This window comes from Salvelinus fontinalis, chromosome 6, assembly GCF_029448725.1.
Source record: "Salvelinus fontinalis isolate EN_2023a chromosome 6, ASM2944872v1, whole genome shotgun sequence".
NCBI classification, from domain to species: Eukaryota; Metazoa; Chordata; class Actinopteri; order Salmoniformes; family Salmonidae; genus Salvelinus; species Salvelinus fontinalis.
In genome coordinates this window covers 20923460-20950849 of record NC_074670.1, presented here as the reverse complement: position 1 = coordinate 20950849, position 27390 = coordinate 20923460, and the positions used below count along the sequence as shown (strand labels likewise).

The following is a 27390-nucleotide window of genomic DNA, read 5'->3' as shown; positions in this document are numbered from 1 at the left end:
GATAGACGAAATTAGGGCAAGGGTTGCTTTCCAGAGAGACATCAGGGATTGTAACATACTCTGTTTCACGGAAACATGGATCTCTCTGGATATGTTGTCGGAGTCGGTACAGCCACCAGGATTCTTTATGCGTCGCGCCTACATAAATAACATCTCTCTGGGAAGAAGAAGGGCGGTGGTGTATGCTTCATGATTAACGACTCATGGTGTAATCGTAACAATATACAGGAACTCAAGTCCTTTTGTTCACCTGACCTAGAATTCCTCACACTCAAATGCTGACCTTATTACCTTCCAAGATAATTCTGGGATCCATATATCCTGAGGCTGCATTTATTGGAGCTGGGGATTTTAACAAAGCAAATTTGAGAACAAGGCTACCAAAATTCTATCAGCATATTGATTGTAGCACTCATACGGGCAATACACTGGATCACTGCTACTCTAACTTCCGCGATGCATACAAGGCCCTCCCCCGCCCTCCTTTCGGGAAATCTGACCATGACTCCATTTTGCTCCTCCCCTCCTATAAGCAGAAACTCAAACAGGATGTACCCGTGACAAGAACTATTCAGCACTGGTCTGACCAATCGGAATCCATGCTTCAAGACCCTAACTAGAAACCGTGGATAGATGGCGGCATTCGCGCAAAACTGAAAGTTTGAACCACCGCATTTAACCATGGGAATATGGCTGAATACAAACAGTGTAGTTATTCCCTCTGCATGGCAATCAAACAAGCGGAATGTTGGTATAAGGACAAAGTGGAGTCACAATTCAACGGCTCAGACACGAGACGTATGTGGCAGGGTCTGCAGGCAATCACGGTATACAAAAAGAAAACCAGCCACGTCACGGTCTTGCTTCCAGACAAACTAAACAACTTCTTTGCCCACTTTGAGGATAATACAGTGCCCCCGACGTGGCCCGCTACCAATGACTGCGGGCTCTCCCTCTTCTTCTCCGCGGCCGACGTGAGTAAGACATTTAAACAGGTTAACCCTCGCAAGGCTGCTGGCCCAGATGGCATCCCTAGCCGCGTCCTCAGAGCATGCACAGACCAGCTGGCTGGTGTGTTTACGGGCATATTCAATCTCTCCCTATCCCAGTCTGCTGTCCTCACATGCTTCAAGATGGCCACCATTGTTCCTGTACCCAAGAAGGAAAAGGTAACTTAACTAAATGACTATTGCCCCGTAGCAATCACTTCTGTCATCAGGAAGTGCTTTGAGAGGCTAGTCAAGGATCATATCACCACCTTACCTGCCACCCTATACCCACTTAATTTTGCATACCTCTCCAAAAGGTCCACAGACAATGCAATTGCCATCACACTGCACACTGCCCTATCCCATCTGGACAAGAGGAATACCTATGTAAGAATGCTGTTCATTGACTACAGCTCAGCATTCAACACCATAGCACCCTTCAAGCTCATCATTAAGCTTGAGAAACTGGGTCTCAACCCCGCCCTGTGCAATTGGGTCCTGGACTTCCTGACGGGCCGCCACAAGGTGAAGGAAGGAAACAACATCTCCACTTCGCTGATCCTCAACACTAGGGCCTCACAAGGGTGCGTGCTCAGCCCCCTCCTGTACTCCCTGTTCACCCATGACTGCGTGGCCATGCACGCCTCCAACTCAATCATCAAGTTTGCAGATGACACAACAGTAGTAGGCTTGATCACCAACAATGACGATACAATCTATAGGGAAGAGGTGAGGGCACTCTGAGTGTGGTGTCAGGAAAACAACCTCTCACTCAACATCAACAAAACAAAGGAGATGATCGTGGACTTCAGGAAACAGCAGAGCGAGCACCCCCTATCCACATCGACTGGACAGCAGTGGAGAAGGTGGAAAGTATTCAGCTCCTCGATGTTCACATCATGGACAAACTGAAATGGTCCACCCACACAGTATGTTATTCAGGAGGCTGAATAAATTTGGCTTGCCACCTAAAACCCTCACAAACTTTTACATGTGCACAATTGAGAGCAACCTGTCAGGCTGTATCACCACCTGGTATGGCAACTGCTCCACCCACAACCGCAGGGCTCTCCAGAGGGTGGTGCGGTCTGCACAAAGCATCACTGGAGGTAAACTACCTGCCCTCCAGGAAACCTACACGACCCAGTGTCACAGGGAGGCCAAAAAGACCATCAAGGACAACATCCACCCGAGCCACTGCCTGTTCAACCCGTTACCATCCAGAAGGCGAGGTCAGTACAGGTGCATCAAAGCTGGTACCGAGAGACTGAAAAACACCTTCTTTTTCAAGGCCACCAGCTGTTAAACAGCCGTCACTAACACAGAGAGGTTGTTGCCTACATACAGACTTGAAATCATTGGCCACTTTAATAAATGGAACACTAGTCACTTTAATAATAATGTTTACATATCTTGCATTACTCATCTCATATGTATATACTGTATTTTATACCATCTATTGCATCTTGCCTATGCCGCTCGGTCATCGCTCATCCACATACTTATATGTACATATTCTTATTCCATCCCTTAGATTGTGTATTAGGTAGTTGTTGTGGAATTTTTGATTGCTTGTTAGATATTACTGCATTGTCGGAACTAGAAGCACAAGCATTTCGCTACACTCGCAATAACATCTGCTAACCATGTGTATGTGACCAATAAAATTATATAATATTTGATTTGATTGTATCACTAATGAAAGACTTCTGTGATTACATATGGAGGAAGAAGAGCAGATCAGTTGCTCTGAATGAGCACTGTTTTGATATTGAGAGAAAGGCCTTCCTGAAAGCCACAAAGTGCTACGCTCCAGCAGTAAATCAACCCTATAACTATTGCAGAGGGAAAAAGGGTCTCGTCTTGAATTGACTTACTCCATGACAGAGTTTGGAGAGATGAGTTCACACATACTGTATCATCTAGATGCGCACACACGCACACATACACACACACACGCACACGCACTGCCCATGGAATACGAGAATGCAAGGCTTATTGTGTACATTATTTAAAGTTACTGTAGAAACACAATCACTGTTTAAACTTACTATAGTAGCACAAAAATCCTTGCATCCATCGGGACACACATGCCAGCCTACAGATAAATTCAAATCAAATCAAATCACATTTTATTTGTCACCTGCTTCATAAACAATAGGTGTGGAGTAAAAGTGAAATACTTACTTACAGGCCCTTTCCCAACAATGCAAAAATGTAAATAAAAAATAGAAATAGTGACAATAAATACACAGTGAATAAGGAATAATGTACATATAGTGTACATATAGTGGGGGTAAAGAGAACTAGGCAACAGGATTGTGAAAGTGTGTGTGTGTGTGTGGGTGTTTATGTGGGATCAGTATGAATGTCTGCACATGTTTTGTGTGTGTGTGTGTGTGTGTGTGTGTGTGTGTGTGTGTGTGTGTGTGTGTGTGTGTGGGTGTGGGTGTGGGTGTGTGGGTGTGTGGGTGTGGGTGTGGGTGTGTGTGTGTGTGTGTGTGTGTGGGTGTGTGTTGGGGTGTCAGTGAGTGTGTGGATAGAGTCCAGTGTGTGGATAGAGTCCAGTGTGTGGATAGAGTCCAGTGTGTGGATAGAGTCCAGTGTGTGGATAGAGTCCAGTGTGTGGATAGAGTCCAGTGTGTGGATAGAGTCCAGTGTGTGGATAGAGTCCAGTGTGTGGATACGGTCCAGTGTGTGGATAGAGTCCAGTGTGTGGATAGAGTCCAGTGTGTGGATACGGTCCAGTGTGTGGATAGAGTCAAGTGTGTGGATACGGTCCAGTGTGTGGATACGGTCCAGTGTGTGGATACGGTCCAGTGTGTGGATAGAGTCCAGTGTGTGGATAGAGTCCAGTGTGTGGATACGGTCCAGTGTGTGGATAGAGTCCAGTGTGTGGATAGAGTCCAGTGTGTGGATAGAGTCCAGTGTGTGGATACGGTCCAGTGTGTGGATAGAGTCCAGTGTGTGGATAGAGTCCAGTGTGTGGATAGAGTCCAGTGTGTGGATAGAGTCCAGTGTGTGGATAGAGTCCAGTGTGTGGATACGGTCCAGTGTGTGGATAGAGTCAAGTGTGTGGATAGAGTCCAGTGTGTGGATACGGTCCAGTGTGTGGATAGAGTCCAGTGTGTGGATAGAGTCCAGTGTGTGGATAGAGTCCAGTGTGTGGATACGGTCCAGTGTGTGGATAGAGTCCAGTGTGTGGATAGAGTCCAGTGTGTGGATACGGTCCAGTGTGTGGATAGAGTCCAGTGTGTGGATACGGTCCAGTGTGTGGATAGAGTCCAGTGTGTGGATAGAGTCCAGTGTGTGGATAGAGTCCAGTGTGTGGATAGAGTCCAGTGTGTGGATAGAGTCCAGTGTGTGGATAGAGTCCAGTGTGTGGATACGGTCCAGTGTGTGGATAGAGTCCAGTGTGTGGATAGAGTCCAGTGTGTGGATAGAGTCCAGTGTGTGGATAGAGTCCAGTGTGTGGATAGAGTCCAGTGTGTGGATAGAGTCCAGTGTGTGGATAGAGTCCAGTGTGTGGATACGGTCCAGTGTGTGGATACGGTCCAGTGTGTGGATAGAGTCCAGTGTGTGGATAGAGTCCAGTGTGTGGATAGAGTCCAGTGTGTGGATAGAGTCCAGTGTGTGCCCATACTGTCAGTCTATCTGACACAGATCACTAAGAAACATGCCCCAGATTCCTGCAGACAGATATTTCTAGCGTGAATACTTCCAAAGAGGTTCCCTCGGCAGTCTTCAATCTTCCCACCCTGAGGAAATCTGGAGCAGAGGATTAGCTTTTCTAATTTGTGAATTGAAACTTGCGTCATTGTCTCCATTTAATCAGGACCTTGTTTCAGACTAGCAACAAAAAAAGCCTGAGGAAGGAAGGAAGGGAAGGCAGAGAGAGAGAGGGAGAAACACGCAGTGGTGTATTATAGAGAAATGGATTAAAAATAATATCATATCACACTCTGTTGAAAAGAGGCCTAATCTGGTGGAGGAGAATGGAAGGAAGACTCCATTGAATAGAAGAATAATTAAGGGAAATCTATTACGGCTTTGCTAATGAATTTAAATAGGAAGAGATCCATCTCTCCAAGGTAACTATGGGCTCCATGAGAAGATAGTAGAGCTGAAGAAATCATCACTTCACTGTTAATGTCTAAAGCTGTACAGTGCATGGCTGTAACACTGTAGTAATGAGGCTGCAGGCTGTAGTGCTGTGTTGTGGACCTAATGGTATAGATAGTATGGTGCATAAAATGGTGCTGTATTTCTCCACTGAAAGACTATTGCTACTGGCTGTAGTGCTGTACAGTAGTATGGTGTACTGGTAGTATGGTGTACATATGATCCTGCCATTCCCTACTCAAATATAGTTTTATATACACTGCTCAAAAAAATAAAAGGAACACTTAAACAACACAATGTAACTCCAAGTCAATCACACTTCTGTGAAATCAAACTGTCCACTTAGGAAGCAACACTGATTGACAATAAATTTCACATGCTGTTGTGCAAATGGAATAGATAAAAGGTGGAAATTATAGGCAATTAGCAAGGCACCCCCAATAAAGGAGTGATTCTGCAGGTGGTGACCACAGACCACTTCTCAGTTCCTATGCTTCCTGGCTGATGTTTTGGTCACTTTTGAATGCTGGCGGTGCTCTCACTCTAGTGGTAGCATGAGACGGAGTCTACAACCCACACAAGTGGCTCAGGTAGTGCAGCTCATCCAGGATGGCACATCAATGCGAGCTGTGGCAAGAAGGTTTGCTGTGTCTGTCAGCGTAGTATCCAGAGCATGGAGGCGCTACCAGGAGACAGGCCAGTACATAAGGAGACGTGGAGGAGGCCGTAGGAGGGCAACAACCCAGCAGCAGGACCGCTAACTGCCTTTGAGCAGCAGGATCACTGCCAGAGCCCTGCAAAATGACCTCCAGCAGGCCACAAATGTGCATGTAAAGTCATCATTCTGTGAGATGGCCATCATCTGAGAATTTGAGGTGAGAACAACATGTGGATATCTATGTAAACTCAAGAAACAGAAACTTAAGTTTCAGCAAACTTAACATGTGTATATATTTGTATGAACATAAGATTCAACAACTAAGACAAACTGAACAAGTTCCACAGACATGTGACTAACAGAAATTGAATAATGTGTCCCTGAACAAAGTGGGGGGGGATCAAAATCAAAAGTAACAGTCAACAGTCAGTATCTGGTGTGGCTACCAGTTGCATTAAGTACTGCAGTGCATCTCTTCCTCATGAACTGCACCAGATTTGCCAGTTCTGGCTGTGAGATGTTACCCCCCTCTTCCACCAAGGCACCTGCAAGTTCCCGGACATTTCTGGGGGGAATGGTCCTAGCCCTCACCCTCCGATCCCAGACGTGCTCAATGGGATTAAGATCCGGGCTCTTCGTTGGCCATGGCAGAACACTGACATTACTGTCTTGCAGGAAATCATGCACAGAATTAGCAGTATAGCTGGTGGCATTGTCATGCTGGAGGGTCATGTCAGGATGAGCCTGCAGGAAGGGTACCACATGAGGGAGGAGGATGTCTTCCCTGTAACGCACAGCATTGAGATTGCCTGCAATGACAACAAGCTCAGTCCGATGATGCTGTAACACACCGCCCCAGACCATGACGGACCCTCCACCTCCAAATCGATCCCACTCCAGAGTACAGGCCTTGGTGTAACTCTCATTCCTTCGACGATAAATGCGAATCCGACCATCACCCCTGGTGAGAGAAGCACCGCGACTCGTCAGTGAAGAGCACTTTTTGCCAGTCCTGTCTGGTCCAGCAACGGTGAGTTTGTACCCATAGGTGACGTTGTTGCTGGTGATGTCTGGTGAGGACCTGCCTTACAATAGGCCTACAAGCCCTCAGTCCAGCCTCTCTTAGCCTAGTGCGGACAGTCTGAGCACTGATGGAGGGATTGTGCGTTGCTGGTGTAACTCGGGCAGTTGTTGTTGCCATCATGTACCTGTCCCGCGGGTGTGATGTTCGGATGTACCGATCCTGTTTAGGTGTTGTTATACGTGGTATTCCACTGCGAGGACGATCAGCTGTCCGTCCTGTCTCCCTGTAGCGCTGTCTTAGGCGTCGCACAGTACAGACATTGCAATTTATTGCCCTGGCCACATCTGCAGTCCTCATGCCTCCTTGCAGCATGCCTAAGGCATATTCAGATGAGCAGGGACCCTGGGCATCTTTCATTTGGTGTTTTTCAGAGTCAGTAGAAAGTCCTCTTTAGTGTCCTACGTTTTCATAACTGTGACCTTAATTGCCTATAGTCTGTAAGCTGTTAGTGTCTTAACCACCGTTCCACAGGTGCATGTTCATTAATTGTAAAAAAAATATATTTTTTTCACCTTTATTTGACCAGGTAGGCTAGTTGAGAACACGTTCTCATTTACAACTGCGACCTGGCCAAGAATAAAGCAAAGCAGTTCGACACATACAACAACACAGAGTTACACATGAACTAAACAAACATACAGTCAATAATATAGTAGAAAAAGTCTATATACCGTTTGTGCAAATGAGGTAAGATAAGGGAGCTAAAGCAATAAATAGGCCATGGTGGCAAAGTATTTACAATATACCAATTAAACACTGGAGTGATTGATGTGCAAATAGAGATACTGGGGTGCAAAGGAGCAAGATAAATAAATAAATACAGTGTGGGGATGAGGTAGTTGGATGAGCTATTTATAGATTAGCTATGTATAGGTGCAGTGATATGTGAGCTGCTCTGACAGCTGGTGCTTAAAGCTAGTGAGGGAGATATGAGTCTCCAGCTTCAGGGATTTTTGCAGTTCGTTCCAGTCATTGACCTTAGAAAACTGGAAGGAAAGGCGGCCAAATGAGGAATTGGCTTAGGGGGTGACTAGTGAGATATACCTGCTGGAGCGCGGGTATATCAGTGAGCTGAGATAAGGCGGGGCTTTACCTAGCAGAGACTTGTAATGACCTGGAGCCAGTGGGTTTGGCGACGAGTATGAAGCGAGGGCCAGCCAACGAGAGCGTACATGTCGCAATGGTGGGTAGTATATGGGGCTTTGGCGACAAAACGGATGGCACTGTGATAGACTGCATCCAATTGGTTGAGTAGAGTGTTGGAGGCTATTTTGTAAATGACATCGCCGAAGTCGAGGATCGGTAGGATGGTCAGTTTTACGAGGGTATGTTTGGCAGCATGAGTGAAGGATGCTTTGTTGCGAAATAGGAAGCCGATTCTAGTTTTAATTTTGGATTGGAGATGCTTAATGTGAGTCTGACAGGAGAGTTTACAGTCTAACCAGACACCTAGGTAATTGTAGTTGTCCACATATTCTAAGTCAGAACCGTCCAGAGTAGTGATGCTGGACGGGAGGGCAGGTGCGGGCAGCGATCGGTTGAAGAGCATGCATTTAGTTGTACTTGCATTTAAGAGCAGTTGGAGGCCACGGAAGGAGAGTTGTATGGCATTGAAGCTCGTTTGGAGGTTAGTTAACACAGTGTCCAAAGAAGGGCCAGAAGTGTACAGAATGGTGTCGTCTGCGTAGAGGTGGATCAGAGAATCGCCAGCAGCAAGAGCGACATTATTGATGTATACAGAGAAGAGAGCCGGCCCGAGAATTGAACCCTGTGGCACCCCCACAGAGACTGCCAGAGGTCCAGACAACAGGCACTCCGATTTGACACACTAAACTCTATCAGATAAGTAGTTTGGTGAACCAGGCGAGGCAGTCATTTGAGAAACCAAGGCTATTTAGTCTGCCGATAAGAATGTGGTGATTGTCAGAGTCGAAAGCCTTGGCCAGGTCGATGAATACGGTTGCACAGTAATGTCTCTTATCGATGGCGGTTATGATATCGTTTAGGACCTTGAGCGTGGCTGAGGTGCACCCATGACCAGCTCTGAAACCAGATTGCATAGCGGAGATGGTACGGTGGAATTCGAAATGGTCGGTAATCTGTTTGTTAACTTGGCTTTCGATGGTTCATTGAACAAGCATGTGAAACAGTGTTTAAACCCTTTACAATGAAGATATTTGGATTTTTACGAATTATCTTTGAAAGACAGGGTCATGAAAAAGGGACATTTCTTTTTTTGCTGAGTTTATTAGTTGGAAAACAGCACATGCTTTACAGGTTATTAACATTCCGTGTGTAGGGTGAGAATCCTGACATTTGGTCAGTGTGTGTGTGAAAGGAAGCTTGTTGAACTTGTAGCATGGTTCATTGAGGTACATGAGCGTGTTCAAGAGATGCCTAACCAGGATCAATAGACAGCCATGATGGTGGGCTGGAGTGGACCAGAGGCCCTGTTCTCATCACCCAGTCATCTCTACACATTTGGGTCGCTGACTTGGAATTTGTGATTTGTGTGTGCACACACACATGCACACAGTTGTTGGCAACCACCAGCCAGTCATCTTCAAGACTAATTTCCTGGCATAATTTCAGACATATGTTTCAGACGGTGATGGGGTGGAGAGAAAGAGAGAGAGAGGGAGAGAGAGCGAGGGGGGGAGGGAGAGCAAATTGTCATTACAATGGAAAACAACAGCCATAATAATGCTAGGTTTAACAGTCAATTTCCTCTTCTATTGAGCCTACGATTCTAATGGTAAATGGGAGAAGGTGCAGTTGGTCTCTTACTCTGTTCTGTTGTTACTTCCTTCCAAGGCCTTTTATTTACCGTTTTTATCTTCAAACATAAAATTACCTTTACTTGAACAGAGAGTTTTCTACATTTACAATTTGTAAGAGGTCATCAGAGGCAGATTGGAGGAGAACAGTCAGCGCCATAGGAAATATTTAGAAGTAAAATGTTCATTTTGGTTAAAAGCAACGAACATTAAACCATCTGGAATATGGCCTGAGGCAGTCACAGAAATAAGCAACAGCCTCAACGGAGTCCTCTCTCTGCTCTACACTGGCACACACACACACACATGCACGCACGCGCGCACGTGCACAAGCACACACACACAAGCACACACAAGCACAAGCACACACACACACACACACACACACACACACACACACACACACACACACACACACACACACACACACACACACACACACACACACACACACACACACACACACACACACACACACACACACACACACACACACACACTCACTCTCACTCTCACTCTCACTCTCACTCTCACTCTCACTCTGTCTCTGCTGTAACCACTTACCAGTCTCTGAGTTGTTTAAACACTGTTTAATGTTTACTGTACTGTTTGATAGTGTTGAACAGCTGCAAAACAGTACTCAGGTTGTCCAATAAAATAGAAACATCTAACATACATCCAGGGGTTTATAGTTCATACTGAGAGAGAAACCTTCCATGGTGCCATGGAGACATTTAAATGACCTGTAGTTTGGCCCCTCCCCTATTTCTCCTCCTGAGAACTTCCACAGTCCCATAGTGCACTGCAGCTGGCCATGCCGACAACAGCCAGGGTTGATTGAAAGCTGTAGTAAGTCATTGAGTAAGTCCCTCCGTGTTCTCTCTGTCACCTTCACTCCCCCTAGGCTGCCACATACCCGTAACAAACTCCTTACTCAACATGCCAGCCCACAATAACACCCAAAGACAGGCCAATTTTATGATTCATTTAGCTCAATAAAGAGCCTTTATTAAAGTTTACTTACTTATCAGCAAGAGGCTGGCTGTGTGTGTGTTATTGGGCTTGCTCCTGCAAGCTGTGGAGAATTGGAGCTGATGGAGAGACTAGAAGTGTAGAGAAAGAGGAGAGGAGGGAGGGATGGATGGATTGGAGGGAGCTCACTCTGCTCCTACTGAGTATGTTACCTGGATAAGCAGGGTGTAGTCAGGATATCTAAAACACAGACACACCCATCTCATATCAACACCAGGATTCAGTTTATCTAACTCTCAATTTCACAGGAATATGCACCGTCACGAATGCCTCCACAATTAGACATCCCTCTAGTTCTCCGCAGTAAGGCCTACAACAACATGGCAGTTACAACACGGGCAGAGCAGAGGGGCTTGATGTTTGTTTTGCCCACTAAAAGATATCATGTCTATGGGGAGAGCAAGCGGGGGGTTGAGATTGAGAGAGAGAGAGATTGAGAAGCAGAGAAGAGAAGAGAGAGACTAGAGAGAGAGTAGAGAGAGACAGGAGACAGAGGCGGGAGGGAATGGGGAATGTCAGGGTGATTTAGATGTGAGTGAGAGGGGAGAGAGGGTGAGGAGACACAGACCCGGGGCCTCAGCTCTGGCTGGTGAGAGACAGATTTTAATCAGAGAGGCTGGAGAGCCAGAGGCCCCCCAGGGGCCCTGCGCATGACATGGCATTACAGCGCAGACAAAACAACACCAGCACCCAGACGACTAGCCTAGCCTCCAAATAAAAGATAACCCTGCCAACACACATCACCATCATCATCATCCAGCCCACTGCTGCCTTAATCTGGCTCATCCTCCAACACTAATTAACTTCATTGAGGGGCTAAATGACACATCCTAGTTTAACTTCATTGAGGGGATAAATGACAGATCCACATTTTTTCTTTAGTCTTGTTATCTTTATTTTCTTTAATAGTAGGCCTTGTGATTTTTGGGAATAGTCAGATCAGAGTCATTATTATGTGTGATTTAAGAACTAAATCAAATAATTAGCATGTTAAGTATTGAATGAATAGTTTAATTTTCATTTAACTTAGTTTCCTGCATTTTAGTTTTTTCATCTGAAGCCAATGGTCTGTCAATGGCGAGGGCAGGGTCTTTGTTGGTGTAGTGATGCACTGTATTATCATAACGTGACATACAGTGCCTTCGGAAAGTATTCAAACCCCTTGACTTTTTAAAAAACATTTTGTTACGTTACAGCTTTATTCTAAAATTGATTAAATAGCATTTTTTCCCTCATCAATCTACACACAATACCCCATAATGACAAAGCAAAAACTGTTTTTTAGAAATTGCTGCTAATTTATTTTTAAAAATAAATATATATACTCTATATATCATATTTGCATACGTATTCAGACCCTTACCTCAGTACTTTGTTGAAGCACCTTTGGCAGCAATTACAGCATTGAGTCTTCTTGGGTATGATGCTTCAAAGTTTGGCACACCTGTATTTGGGGTGTTTTTCCCATTCTTCTCTGGAGATCCTCTCAAGCTCTGTCAGGTTGGATGGGGAGCATCGCTGCACAGCTATTTTCAGGTCTCTCCAGATATGTTCAATCGGGTTCAAGTCCGGACTCTGGCTGGGCCACTCAAGGACATTCAGAGACTTGTCCTGAAGCCCCTCCTGCGTTGTATTGGCTATGTTCTTAAGGTCGTTGTCCTGTTGGAAGGTTTTTGTCAAGGTTTTTGTCAAGGATTTCTCTATACTTTGCTCCGTTCATCTTTCCCTTGATCCTGACTAGTCTCCCAGTCCCTGCTGCTGAAAAACATCCCCACAGCATGATGCTGCCACCATCATGCTTCACCGTAGGGATGGTGCCAGGTTTCCTCCAAATGTGACGCTTGGCATTCAGACCAAAGAGTTCAAACTTGGTTTCATCACACCAGAAAATCTTGTTTCCCATGGTCTGAGAGTCTTTAGGTGCCTTTTGCCAAAGTTGGCTGTCATGTGCCTTTTACTGAGGAGCGGCTTCCGTCTAGCCACTCTACCATAAAGGCCTAATTGGTGTAGTGCTGCAGAGATGGTTGTCCTTCTGGAAGATTCTCCCATCTCCACAGAGGAACTCTAGAGCTCTGTCAGAATGACCATCAGGTTCTTGGTCACCTCCCTGACCAAGTCCCTTCTCCCCGGATTGCTCAGTTTGGCCGGGCGACCAGCTCTTGGACGAGTCTTGGTGGTTCCAACCTTCTTCCTTTTAAGAATGATGGAGGCCACTGCGTTCTTGGAGACCTTCAATGATGCAGACATTTTTTGGTACCCTTCCCTAGATCTGTACCTCGACACAATCCTGTCTCAGACCTCTACGGACAATTCATTTGACATCATGGCTTGGTTTTTGCTCTGACATGCACTGTCAACTGTGGGACCTTATATAGACAGGTGTGTGCCTTTCAAAATCATATCCAATCAACTGAATTTACCACAGGTGGAATCCAATCAAGGATCATCAATGGAAACATCTAAATTTCGAGTCCCAAAGCGAAGGGTCTGAATTCTTAGGTAAATAAGGTTTTTCGGTTTTGTGGTTTCATACATTTGAAAAAAAATCAAAAAACCTGTTTTCGATTGTCGTTGGGGTATTGTGTGTAGATTGCTGAGGATTTATTTTTATTTAATCAATTTTAGAATAAGGCTGTAACTTAACAGCATGTGTAAGAAGTCAAGGGGTCTGAATACTTTCTCTGTCTTATCTCTCTCTGAGAGACAGAGAGAGAGAGAGAGAGAGCAGGGGAGAGGGAAGAGAGAGCAAGGGAGAGAGCATGGGAGAGGGAAGAGAGAGCAGGTGAGAGGGAAGAGTGAGCAGGGGAGAGGGAAGAGAGAGCAGGGGAGAGGGAAGAGAGAGCAGGGGAGAGGGAAGAAAGAGCAGGGGAGAGGGAAGAGAGAGCAGGGGAGAGGGAAGAGAGAGCAGGGGAGAGGGAAGAGAGAGCAGGGGAGAGGGAAGAGAGAGCAGGGGAGAGGGAAGAGAGAGCAAGGGAGAGGGAAGAGAGAGCAGGGGAGAGGGAAGAGAGAGCAGGGGAGAGGGAAGAGAGAGCAGGGGAGAGGGAAGAGAGAGCCGGGGAGAGGGAAGAGAGAGCAGGGGAGAGGGAAGAGAGAGCAGGGGAGAGGGAAGAGAGAGCAGGGGAGAGGGAAGAGAGAGCAGGGGAGAGGGAAGAGAGAGCAGGGGAGAGGGAAGAGAGAGCAAGGGAGAGGGAAGAGAGAGCAGGGGAGAGGGAAGAGAAGGAGGCAAGATTGAGGCGGAAGAATAGACAGCGTCAGGTGTAATGTTCATATTGGCTGACACAAGGGAAAAGCCAGCTTTTAAAGCGTTTAGCTTTAATTTCATTCAGGAGTGACATAATTGATTTTAATGAGATGTTTATAGAGTGAAGTGGCGCTGTTGCTAAATCATTTGCAAGGCTTGCTGCCTGCTTGGTTCTTCAGAGGCTCACACAGCACTGGGGAAAAGAGAGAAAAGCACTCAAGCATTCGCTGCCAAAATTCACACAGTTCCCCTTGCCACTCCCCCCCACCCACCCACCCTTCCTGTCTTTCTTCACTTTCACTTTTTACATCCATTCAACCTTGTGTAACTAGCAGAATTCGTTTTTTTCTTGGTATTACTTTATTCTTATTTAGATGGAGTTTTTCTTTCTTTTCTGCACTAGTTATAGTAGATTCACATTGGTGCTAGTTGTCCATTAGGAACTGGCTGTAGGGGTGTTAATTGCGGCAGTGTGTTCCCTGTGAATGTCCATTTGAATTGTGTGTTTCTCATCCCACAAACCACCCGCTAACATGGCATCCAACACACTTTCACCACAGTGAAAAATCATAGTGGCAGCAGTAGTAATAATGGCATCTCAGACTTAAACCACCCTCCCCACTTCCCCCTCCCAGCCAGCCCACTCCGTGGCCCACCTTCTCTGCACTGTGATTGACAGGGGCCACACTAAACCAGAGTGATTATAAAGACACTTCTCTCTGGGAAGTTACTGAGGCAGTGTGGACAGCAGAGAATGGCCCCTTTCCTATTCTTCACCCCCTCCACCCCTCAGGGAAAGACAGACTGTCACTCTGCAGCTGGCGACCACACCACTCCACCACCCCCCGTCCTCCAGAGTGTCACCCACCCTGCAGCAGCTTCATTTCCCTTTTATTAACACCTTCTAAAATAGACATTATTAATATCACACATTTTATTCCTAAACTCCCACACCATGACACGACTGACAGTAACCACCCGCAACGCCATATTATCATCCAAACTGCCGTCACAACCGCTTCCGGCAAACAATCAGGACAAGGGTGGGGAAATGACAGGTTTAGATTTATTCAGCAGAATAGCGGTTTCCAACGGCAACCCTCAGGCATGATGTCCATACAACAAACTTAAGGAGCTATTTTGATTGCTTTCCAATCAAGCGAGACAAACACTAATTAGATTTTTTGGAGGGACTGTGGAATTAGGGGTATGGAACTTGGAGCGGGGAGCGGGGATGACTGGCATTTCTCTCCGATAAATTGCTCTCATATCAGTCTCCTTACGCACTTCTGTTTACTGTCAGCCGTTTATTATTACAGAGAGTGAAGGAGTAAGCTGCAGATTCTGAGAGAGTCCCAAACGCCACCTTATTCCCCATATAGTACAGTGCTTTTGACCAGGGCCCATAGGGCACTATGTAGGAAATAGAGTGCCATTTGGTACACACCCAGTATGTTTTCAGAGATTAGAGATGTCTGGGTTTATCCTACCTTTTTATGATTGTTTGTCTAATGTGCTGTATGCTGTAGATACCCCAGCCCAGTACCACCAGTGCCTACACCACGCACCAGGCTTCCAGTGCGTTTTCAGAGCCCTGTTCCTCCTCCACGCACTCTTCCTGTGGTGCGTGACTCCAGCCCAGTGCCTCCAGTTCCGGCACCACGCACTAGGCCACCTGTGCGTCTCCGGAGCCCTGTGCGCACTGTTCCTTCTCCCCGTGCTCGTCCTGATGTGCGTGCCCTCAGCCCGGTGCCACCAGTGCCGGTACCACGCACCAGGCAAATAGTACGCTTTGAGAGTCCAGTGTGCCCTGTCCCTGCTCCCCGCACTAGGCTTGAAGTGCGTGTCTCCAGTCCGGTGCCTCCAGTTCCGGCACCACGCACCGGGCCTACAGTGCGTCTCAGCCGGCCGGAGTCTGCCGTCTGCCCAACGGCGTCTGAACTGTCCGTCTGCCAAGAGCCGCATGAACTGCCCGTCTGTATTGAGCCTTCAAAGCCGCCCGTCTGCCATGAGCCTGCAAAGCCGCCCGTCTGCCATGAGCCTACAGAGCCTTCCGCCAGACAGGAGCCGCTAGAGCCTTCCGCCAGACAGGAGCCGCTAGAGCCTTCCGCCAGACAGGAGCAGCCAAAGCCTTCCGCCAGACAGGATCAGTCTGAGCCACCCGTCTCCGCAGCGCCATCTGAGCCATCCGTCTCCTCAGCGCCATCTGAGCCATCCGTCTCCTCAGCGCCGTCTGAGCCATCCGTCTCCTCAGCGCCATCTGAGCCATCCGTCTCCCCAGCGCCGTCTGAGCCATCCGTCTCCCCAGCGCCATCTGAGCCATCCGTCTGTCCCGAGCCATTAGAGCCGCCCGTCTGTCCCGAGCCGTCAGAGCCGTTAGTCAGTCAGGAGCCGCTAGAGCCATTCGTCAGTCAGGATCTGCCAGAGCCGCCAACCAGACAGGATCTGCCAGAGCCGCCAACCAGACAGGATCTGCCAGAGCCGCCAACCAGACAGGATCTGCCAGAGCCGCCAACCAGACAGGATCTGCCAGAGCCGCCAACCAGACAGGATCTGCCAGAGCCGCCAACCAGACAGGATCTGCCAGAGCCGCCAGCCAGCCATGAGCGTCCAGAGCCGTCAGCCAGCCATGAGCGTCCAGAGCCGTCAGCCAGCCATGAGCGTCCAGAGCCGTCAGCCAGCCATGAGCGTCCAGAGCCGTCAGCCAGCCATGAGCGTCCAGAGCCGTCAGCCAGCCATGAGCGTCCAGAGCCGTCAGCCAGCCATGAGCGTCCAGAGCCGTCAGCCAGCCATGAGCGTCCAGAGCCGTCAGCCAGTCATGAGCTGCCCCTCAGCCCAGAGCGGCCATTAATCCAGAACTGCCCCTCAGTCCAGAGCTGTCTCTCTGTCCGGAGCTGCCTTTCAGTCCGGAGTTGCCCCTCTATCCTGAGCTACCTCTCTATCCTGAGCTATCTCTCTATCTACCTCTCTATTCTCACCTACCTCTATGTCCTGAGCTACCTTGTTCCGGAGCTGTCCCTTTATTTTGTGTTGCCTATATTAGGTGGGTGGAAGAGAGGGGTGGTCATTCTGAGGGGGATTAGCAAGCTGGGATTGACTATGGTGGGGTGGGGACCTCGTCCTGAGCCTGAGCCACCACCGTGGTCAGATGCCCACCCAGACCCTCCCCTAAACTTTGTGCTGGTGCGCCCGGAGTTCGCACCTTAAGGGGGGGGGGGGGTTATGTCACGTTCCTGACCTATTTCTGTTAGTTTGTTGTATGTGTTAGTTGGTCAGGACGTGAGTTTGGGTGGGCATTCTATGTTTTCTGTTTCTATGTTGGTTTAAGGGTTGCCTGGTATGGCTCTCAATTAGAGGCAGGTGTTTGGCGTTTCCTCTAATTGAGAGTCATATTTAGGTAGGTTGTTTCACAGTGTTCGTTGTGGGTGGTTGTCTCCTGTGTCAGTGTGTGTCGCACCATACGGGACTGTTCGGTTTGTTTGTACATCGTTCTTTTTGTGTAGTCTATTTTCCCTGTTCGTGCGTTCTTAGTGTTATATGTAAGTTCGTATAGTTCAGGTTTGTCTACATTTGTTTTGTTATTTTGTTAATTATTTCAAGTGGTTTCGTTTCGTGTTTTTCCCGTCTTGTTTTATTAAAATTATGTCATCACAACCCGCTGCGCCTTGGTTCAATCACTACTCCTCCTCTTCGGTTGTAGAGGAGGAGGAATACCGTTACACATTCTCTCTGTTTTTTTTTCACAGACAGACGTTGCTCTCATGAACAGATGTGGGATCTTTATTTGATCACCCTGTTGCAAGAGAACTTTCCTGCAATGCAGAACATTTAAAACTTGTAGTATATTTGAGGTTTAAAAAGGCTTATGGATTCTGTAATTGCCACTTTGAAATGTTAGACTTGATATTCCCTTTTAGAAAAATGTATCAACCCCTACAAAAATCTCCATTACTTATAATCCACATAATAATTCACATTTGTGTTGCTGCAGGATTATTTTCCTGTTGTAGCAAACTGACTTATATTAACATCCTACATCTGTAGACTGATACATGTGGTGTGATCTAGTAATATGTGATGATTTGTGATGCGGTGATGACACATGGTCTCTCTGTTCCACATACAGACATTGCGTTCATGCCCGATGCTGTGACGTAGGCATCCGATTGAATGTGAAAATCAAATCAAATTGTATTGGTCACGTACACATATTTTTCAGATGTTAGCGCATGTGCAACAAAACGCTTCTGTTTCTGACTCCAACAGTGCAGTAATAAAGTGCCTGGCAGATATCTTAAACTGGAGTGTCGACCCACTACCTCAAGCACCAACCTTGACAAGATGGAGCTGCTCTTTCTCCTGGGGAAGGCCTGCACGCTCAAAGACCTCTCCATCACGGTTGACTCCACAGTGTCGCCCTCACAGAGTGCAAAGAACCTTGGCGTGCCCCTGGACGTCACCCTGTCATTTTCTGCAAACATCAAAGCAGTGACTCGCTCCTGCAGGTTCATGCTCTACAACATCTATTGAGTACGATCCTACCTCACACAGGAAGTGGCGCAGGTCCTAATTCAGGCACTTGTCCTCTCCCGTCTAGACTACTGTAACTCACAGTTGGCTAGGCTCCTCGCTTGTGCCATCAAATCCCTGCCATTTATCCAGAACGCTGCAGCCCGCCTGTTGTTCAACTTTCCCAAGTTCTTCCATGTCACCCTGCTCCTCAGCACACTCCACTGGCTTTCAGTCGAAGCTCGCATCCCCTACAAGACCATGGTGCTTACCTATGGTACAGCAAGAGTAACTGCTCCTCCCTACTTTCAGCCTATGCTCAAACCCTACAACCCAACCTGAGCACTCCATTCTGCCACCTCAGGTCTCTGGCCCTTCCACCCCTATGGGAGAGCAGCTCCCACTCAGCCGAGTCCAAGCTCTTCTCTGTCCTGGCACCCCAATGGTGGAACCAGCTTCCCCCAAAAAACCTGAACCAGCACTTGCACTTGATCCCCCCCTGCCCTTTCAAGCTCTGACTCTACTGATAACTAAAATATGTAATATATAAATATATATACAATGCGTTCAGAAAGTATTCATACCCCTTGACTTTCTCCACATTTTGTTGTGTTAAAGCCTGAATTAAAAATTGATTAGATTGAGATTTTCTGTCACTGGCCTAGACACAATACCCCATAATGTCAAAGTGGAATTATGTTTTTAGATAAAAAATAAAATCAATAATAAATTAAAAGCTGAAATGTTTTGCGTCAATAAGTAATCAACCCCTTTGAAATGGCAAGCCTAAATATGTTCAGAAGTAAAAATGTGATGTGTTTTGTGTTGGATTTACCCCAAACATAACACTTTGTATTCAGGACATAAAGTTAATTTATATGGCACTTTTTTAGCAGCTTCACTTTAGTGCCTTTTTGCAAACAGGATGCATGTTTTCTAATATGTTTTATTCTGTACAGGCTTCCTCCTTTTCACTCTGTCATTTAGGTTAGTATTGTGGAGTAACTACAATGTTGCTGATCCATCCTCAGTTTTATCATATCTCAGCCATTAAACTCTGTAACTGTTTTACCATTGCCCTCATGGTGAAATCCCTGAGCGATTTCCTTCCTCTCCGGCAACTGCGTTAGGAAGGACGCCTGTATCTTCGTAGTGACTGGGTGTATTGATACACCATCCAAAGTGAAATTAAGAACTTCACCAAGCTCAAAGGGATATTCAATGTCGGGCATTGGGGCATTGTAAAACCTCCCTGATCTTTGTGGTTGAATCTATGTTTGAAATTCACTGCTCAACTGAGGGATCTTACAGATAATTGTATGTGTGGGGTACAGAGATGAGGTAGTAATTCATGTTCAACACTATTATTGCACACAGTGCATCCGCTCAACTTATTATGTGACTTGTTATTAAGCACATTTTTACTTGTATTTATTATTTTGCTCAGAAAACTTGGGGGGGGGGGTGGGGGGGGGGATAAAACCCCCTGCGGGCCAAATTTGGGGCGCCAGTTGGGGAACCCTGTCTTCGAAACTTACTCAGAAAGACTCACAGCTGTAATCACTGCCAAAGGTGATTTTAACATGTATCGTCTCAGGGGTGTGAATGCTTATGTAAAATAGATATTTCTGTATTTCATTTGTAATACATTTGCAAAAATGTATTTGATCCATTTTGAATTCAGACTGTAACACAACACAATGTGGAATAAGTCAAGGGGTTTGAATACTTTCTGAAGGTACTGTATGTATATAATGGTATGTATAGACAGTATGGACAGTATATGAATAGGAAAGGTGTGTACAGCAGTAGTTATATAGGATGAGCCTTGACTAGAATACAGTATATACATATGAAGTGGGTAAAATGGTATGTAAACATTATTAAAGTAAAATATACTTTTGACTGGTACTGTACAGTCATGGCCAAAAGTTTTGAGAACGACACAAATATTAATTTTCACAAAGTCTGCTACCTCAGTTTGTATGATGGCAATTTGCATATACTCCAGAATGTTATGAAGAGTGATCAGATGAATTGCAATTAATTGCAAAGTCCCTCTTTGCCATGCAAATGAACTGAATCCCCAAAAAACATTTCCACTGCATTTCAGCCCTGCCACAAAAGGACCAGCTGACATAATGTCAGTGATTCTCTCGTTAACACCGTTGTGAGTGTTGACGAGGACAAGGCTGGAGATCACTCTGTCATGCTGATTGAGTTCAAATAACAGGCTGGAAGCTTCAAAAGGAGGGTGGTGCTTGGAATCATTGTTCTTCCTCTGTCAACGATGGTTACCTGCAAGGAAACACGTGCCGTCATCATTGCTTTGCACAAAAAGGGCTTCACAGGTAAGGATATTGCTACCAGTAAGATTACACCTAAATCAACCATTTATCGGATCATCATGAACTTCAAGGAGAGCAGTTCAATTGTTGTGAAGAAGGCTTCGGGGCGCCCAAGAAAGTCCAGCAAGCGCCAGGACCGTCTCCTAAAGTTGATTCAGCTGCGGGATCGGGGCACCACCAGTACAGAGCTTGCTCAGGAATGGCGGTATGCAGGTGTGAGTGCATCTGCACGCACAGTGAGGCGAAGACTTTTGGAGGATGGCCTGGTGTCAAGAAGGGCAGCAAAGAAGCCACTTCTCTCCAGGAAAAACATCAGGGACAGACTGATATTCTGCAAAAGGTACAGGGATTGTACTGCTGAGGACTGGGGTAAAGTCATTTTCTCTGATGAATCCCCTTTCCGATTGTTTGGGGCATCCGGAAAAAAGCTTGTCTGGAGAAGATAAGGTGAGCGCTACCATCAGTCCTGTATTATGCCAACAGTAAAGCATCCTGAGACCATTCATGTGTGGGGTTGCTTCTCAGCCAAGGCAGTGGGCTCACTCACAATTTTGCCTAAGAACACAGCCATGAATAAAGAATGGTACCAACTCATCCTCCGAGAGCAATTGCTCCCAACCATCCAGAAACAGTTTGGTGACGAACAATGTCTTTTCCAGCATGATGGAGCACCTTGCCATAAGGCAAAAGTGATAACTAAGCGGCTCGGGGAACAAAACATTGTTATTTTGGGTCGATGGTCAGGAAACTCCCCAGACCTTAATCCCATTGAGAACTTGTGTTCAATCCTCAAGAGGCAGGTGGACAAACAAAAACCCACAAATTCTGACAAACTCCAAGCATTGATTATGCAAGAATGGGCTGCCATCAGTCAGGATGTGGCCCAAACGTCAATTGACAGCATGCCAGGGCGGATTGCAGAGTTCTTGAAAAAGAAGTGTCAACACTGCAAATATTGACTCTTTGCATCAACTTCATGTAAATGTAAATAAAAGCCTTTGACACGTATGAAATGCTTGTATTATACTTCAGTATTCCGTAGTAACATCTGACAAAAATATCTAAAGACACTGAAGCAGCAAACGTTGTGGAAATGAATATTTGTGTCATTCTCAAAACTTTTGGCCATGACTGTAGATAGGGCGGGATAGAGTACCGGGTGGTAGCTAGCAACAGTGACTAAGTTCAGGGCAGGGTACTGGGCGGAGGCAGCCTAGTGGTGACTATTTAACAGTCTGATGGCCTGGAGATAGAAGCTGTGTTTTAGTCTCTCGATCCCAGCTTTGATGCACCTGTACTGTTTCCGCCTTCTAGATGGTAGCGGGGTGAACAGGCCGTGGCTCAGGTGGCTGAGCCCCTTGAGAAATTTCTTGCCGTTTCTGTGACACCGGTTGCTGTAGATGTCCTGGAAGGCAGGCAGTGTGATGCTTTGGACTAACCGTACCACCCTCTGGAGAGCCCTGCTTTTGCGGACGGTGCAATTGCCATACCAGGCGGTGATACAGTCCGACAGGATGCTCTCAATGGTGCACCTGTAGAAGTTTGTGAGGGTCTTAGAGAGGGGCCAAGAAAAATGTCTTCAGTCTCCTGAGGTTGAAGAGGCACTGTAATGCCTTTTTCACCACACTGTCTGTGTGGATGGACCATTTCAGGTTTTCAGTGATGTGAACGCAGAGGAACTTGAAGATTTTCACCCTCTCCACTGCGGCCCCGTCGATGTGGAGGGGGGCATGCTCTCTCTGCTGTCTCCTGAAGTCCACGATCAGCTCCTTCATTTTGTTGATGTTGTTCTTTCCCTGGCAAAACTCCGCCAGGGCCCTCACCTCCTTCCTGTAGGCTGTCTCGTCGTTGTTGGTAATCAGGCCTACCACTGTTGTTTCATCAGCAAACTTTATGATTGAGTTGAAGATGTGAGTGACCACGCAGTCATGATAGAACAGGGAGTACAGGAGGGGGCAGAGCATGCACCCTTGTGGGGCCCCCGTGTTCAGGAGCAGCGTGGTGGAGATGTTGTTGCCTACCCTCACCACCTGGGGTCAGCCCATCAGGAAGTCAAGGATCCAGTTGCAGAGGGCGGGTTTCAGACCCATGGCCCTGATCTTAGTGATGAGCTTGGAGTGCACTATTGTGTTGAAGGCTGAATTTTAGTCAATGAACATACTGTACATAGGTATTCCTCTTGTCCAGATGGGATGGGGCAGTGTGCAGTTCAATGACGATTGCGTCTGTGGATCTGTTGGGGCGGTTTGAAAATTGTAGCGGGCCTAGGGTGTCGTGAAAGGTAGAGGTGACATGATCCTTAACTAGCCTCTCAAAGCACTTCATGATGACAAGAAGTGAGTGTTACGGGGCAATAGTCATTTAGTTCAGTTGCTTTCGCTTTCTTAGGTACAGGAACAATGGTGGACATATTGAAGCAAGTGAGGACAACAGACTGATGAAATTATACAAACCAAAATATAAACCCAACATGTAAAGTGTTGGTCCCATGTTTCATGAGCTGAAATAAAAGATTCCAGAAATTTTCCATATGCTGAAAAAGCTAATTTCTCTCCAATGTTGGCCAGAAATGTATTTACATCCCTGTTAGCGAGCATTTCTCATTTTCCAATATAATCCATCCACCTGACAGGTGTGGCATATCAAGAAGCTGATTTAACAGCATGATCATTGCACAGGTGCACCTTGTGCTGGGGACATTAAAAGGCCACTCTTAAAATGTGAAGTTTTGTCACACAACACATTGCCACAGATGTCTCAAGTTTTGAGGGAGTGTGCAATTGGCATGCTGACTGCAGGAATGTCCTCCCGGGCTGTTGCCACATAATTTAATGTTAATTTCTCTAAAATAAGCCGCCTCCAACATAGTTTTAGAGAATTTGACAGTACGTCCAACCGGCCTCACAACTGCAGACCACGTGTAACCACGCCAGCCCAAGTGGGTGGGCCTATGCCCACCCAGGCCCACCCATGACTGCACTCTTGCCCAGTCATGTGAAATCCATAGATTAGGGCCTTATTTATATATTTCAATTGACTGATTTCATTATGTGTACTGTAACTCCGTAAAAGCATTGAAATTGTTGCATGTTGCGTTTATATCTTTGTTCAGTATATATAAACATTTACATTCTACATTCTCTCTGTTGTTTTCCAGACGGACGCTGCGCTCATGTACGATGCCGTGCACGTGGTGGCCGTGGCCGTGCAGCAGTCTCAGCAGATCACTGTCAGCTCCCTACAGTGCAACAGACACAAACCCTGGCGCTTTGGGAACAGATTCATGGCCCTCATCAAAGAGGTACGTAGTATTATACATTACACACCGGCCCACTGGAAAGGCAGGGGAGGGATGGACATGGAGAGAGAGAATGAATGAGTGAGAGATAGCCTACACACACATAGGAGAGAGAGAATGAAAGAGAGAGAGAACGCCTACACACACATAGGAGAGAGAGAATGAAAGAGTGAGAGAACGCCTACACACACAGGAGAGAGAGAAGGAAAGAGAGAGATAGCCTACACACACTGGAGAGAGAAGGAAAGAGAGAGATAGCCTACACACATAGGAGAGAGAGAAGGAACGAGAGAGATAGCCTACACACATAGGAGAGAGAGAAGGAAAGAGAGAGATAGCCTACACACATAGGAGAGAGAGACACAAGAGAGACATACAGCGAAACAAGCTGGATGGGCACAAGGGGGCGATCAAAGAAATCAATGTAAATGAAAGAAAAAGGCTTTGTTTTTACTGCATTTTTATATTATGTACATTCATAGTTCTCCGAGAGCAGCAACCATCTTAATCTTAAACCTGTCTCTCTGTTTTCATATCATGTCCCTACAGAATGGGTCTACATGATCTTAATCTGGGCTAATTATTCCTCAGTGTGCTAGATAGATTCTGGAAACTGGTGGCGGATAATCCAAACGTCCCTGTCTGTCAGTTAGGCAGTTAAAGAGCAAGATTGGCCCAGGCTATATTTAGGGTCTGTAAAGCCTAGCTAGCGTGTTCTGTTCTGTTTGCTCTGTGAGATTTCACCAGAACCCTGCTAACACTCACACTGCTTCTGGCTGGGGGGTGGTGTGGCTGGAGGGTGGAGGGTGGGGAAGAGGAATGGAGGGATGAGGTTTTTGACATTTTAAAGCTCTTTGTCTCGAACCGCCGCACAAATAATCTCACATCTCGCCACCTCTAGTACTCTCTCTCTCTAAGCCTGTGGACCAGTACTAGGGTGGACACCAGCCAGCCCTCATAAAAGACACCGCTGTTTAGCCTGATGGTCTTTATACACCACTGCACTGTCGATCCAGAGTGACATACAGGGTAACATTACACTATCACTGCATGGCCACTGCATCACAGGCTAACACTGAACTATCACTGCATGGCCACTGCATCACAGGCTAACACTGAACTATCACTGCATGGCCACTGCATCACAGGCTAACACTGAACTATCACTGCATGGCCACCGCATCACAGGCTAACACTGAACTATCACTGCATGGCCACTGCATCACAGGCTAACACTGAACTATCACTGCATGGCCACTGCATCACAGGCTAACACTGAACTATCACTGCATGGCCACCGCATCACAGGCTAACACTGAACTATCACTGCATGGCCACTGCATCACAGGCTAACACTGAACTATCACTGCATGGCCACCGCATCACAGGCTAACACTGAACTATCACTGCATGGCCACTGCATCACAGGCTAACACTGAACTATCACTGCATGGCCACCGCATCACAGGCTAACACTGAACTATCACTGCATGGCCACTGCATCACAGGCTAACACTGAACTATCACTGCATGGCCACCGCATCACAGGCTAACACTGAACTATCACTGCATGGCCACTGCATCACAGGCTAACACTGAACTATCACTGCATGGCCACCGCATCACAGGCTAACACTGAACTATCACTGCATGGCCACTGCATCACAGGCTAACACTGAACTATCACTGCATGGCCACTGCATCACAGGCTAACACTGAACTATCACTGCATGGCCACTGTATCACAGGCTAACACTGAACTATCACTGCATGGCCACTGTATCACAGGCTAACACTGAACTATCACTGCATGGCGGGTAGGAGCATTGGGCCAGTAACCGAAAGGTTGCCGAATCGAATCCCCGAGCTGACAAGGTAAACATATGTCGTTCTGCCTCTGAGCAAGGCAGGTATCCCACTGTTCCCCAGGCGCCGATGATGTGGATGCCGATTAAGTCAGCCCTCCGCACCTCTCTGATTCAGAGGGGTTGGGTTAAATGCGGAAGACACATTTCAGTTGAATACATTCAGTTGTACTACTGACTAGGCATCCCCCTTTCCCTACACTATCAATGAATCACCACTGCATGACAGGCTAACATTACACTATCACTGACTCACCACTGTATGACAGGCTAACATTACACTATCACTGAATCACCACTGTATGACAGGCTAACATTACACTATCACTGAATCACCACTGTATCACAGGCTAACATTACACTATCACTGAATCACCACTGTATTACAGGCTAACATTACACTATCACTGAATCACCACTGTATCACAGGCTAACATTACACTATCACTGAATCACCACTGTATTACAGGCTAACATTACACTATCACTGTATCACAGGCTAACATTACACTATCACTGAATCACCACTGTATCACAGGCTAACATTACACTATCACTGAATTACCACTGTATTACAGGCTAACATTACACTATCACTGAATTACCACTGTATTACAGGCTAACATTACACTATCACTGAATTACCACTGTATTACAGGCTAACATTACACTATCACTGTATGACAGGCTAACATTACACTATCACTGAATCACCACTGTATCACAGGCTAACATTACACTATCACTGTATGACAGGCTAACAATACACTATCACTGAATTACCACTGTATTACAGGCTAACATTACACTATCACTGAATCACCACTGTATGACAGGCTAATATTACACTATCACTGAATCACCACTGTATTACAGGCTAACATTACACTATCACTGAATCAACACTGTATCACAGGCTAACATTACACTATCACTGAATCACCACTGTATCACAGGCTAACATTACACTATCACTGAAATCACCACTGTATGACAGGCTAACATTACACTATCACTGAATCACCACTGTATGACAGGCTAACATTACAATATCACTGTATTACAGGCTAACATTACACTATCACTGAATTACCACTGTATTACAGGCTAACATTACACTATCACTGAATCACAGGCTAACATTACACTATCACTGAATCACAGGCTAACATTACACTATCACTGAATCACAGGCTAACATTACACTTAACATACTACATCTATTTAACACGGATTCATTCAAAGGTACCAATTTCCACTGTTATTTTCAATATATATGGTTATTTCTTGGAAATTCACAATCTTCTTTCATCTAGTTCTCTCTTCCCAACAAAGAGGAACAATGTGACATTAATGAACCTGTAATAACATGACGTTAGATGTCATACTACAGGTTCTTTCTGAAATAACATTCGCTTTAAGTCAGTTACTCTTGCTTCTCTAAGAAAAAGGCACAGAATTCAACAT

The 27390-nt window shown here is 46.3% G+C and overlaps 1 protein-coding gene across 1 annotated transcript in view; it reads left to right on the top strand.

Annotated features, from left to right (window-relative positions):
* Positions 1-27390, top strand: part of LOC129857328 (glutamate receptor ionotropic, kainate 2-like) — a gene marked incomplete in the record, with an annotated part of 311711 nt that overhangs the window by 129646 nt on the left and 154675 nt on the right. Inside the window, 1 exon segment of the mRNA XM_055925459.1 lies at positions 23918-24061. Within this exon segment, the coding sequence (XP_055781434.1) occupies positions 23918-24061 (144 nt within the window).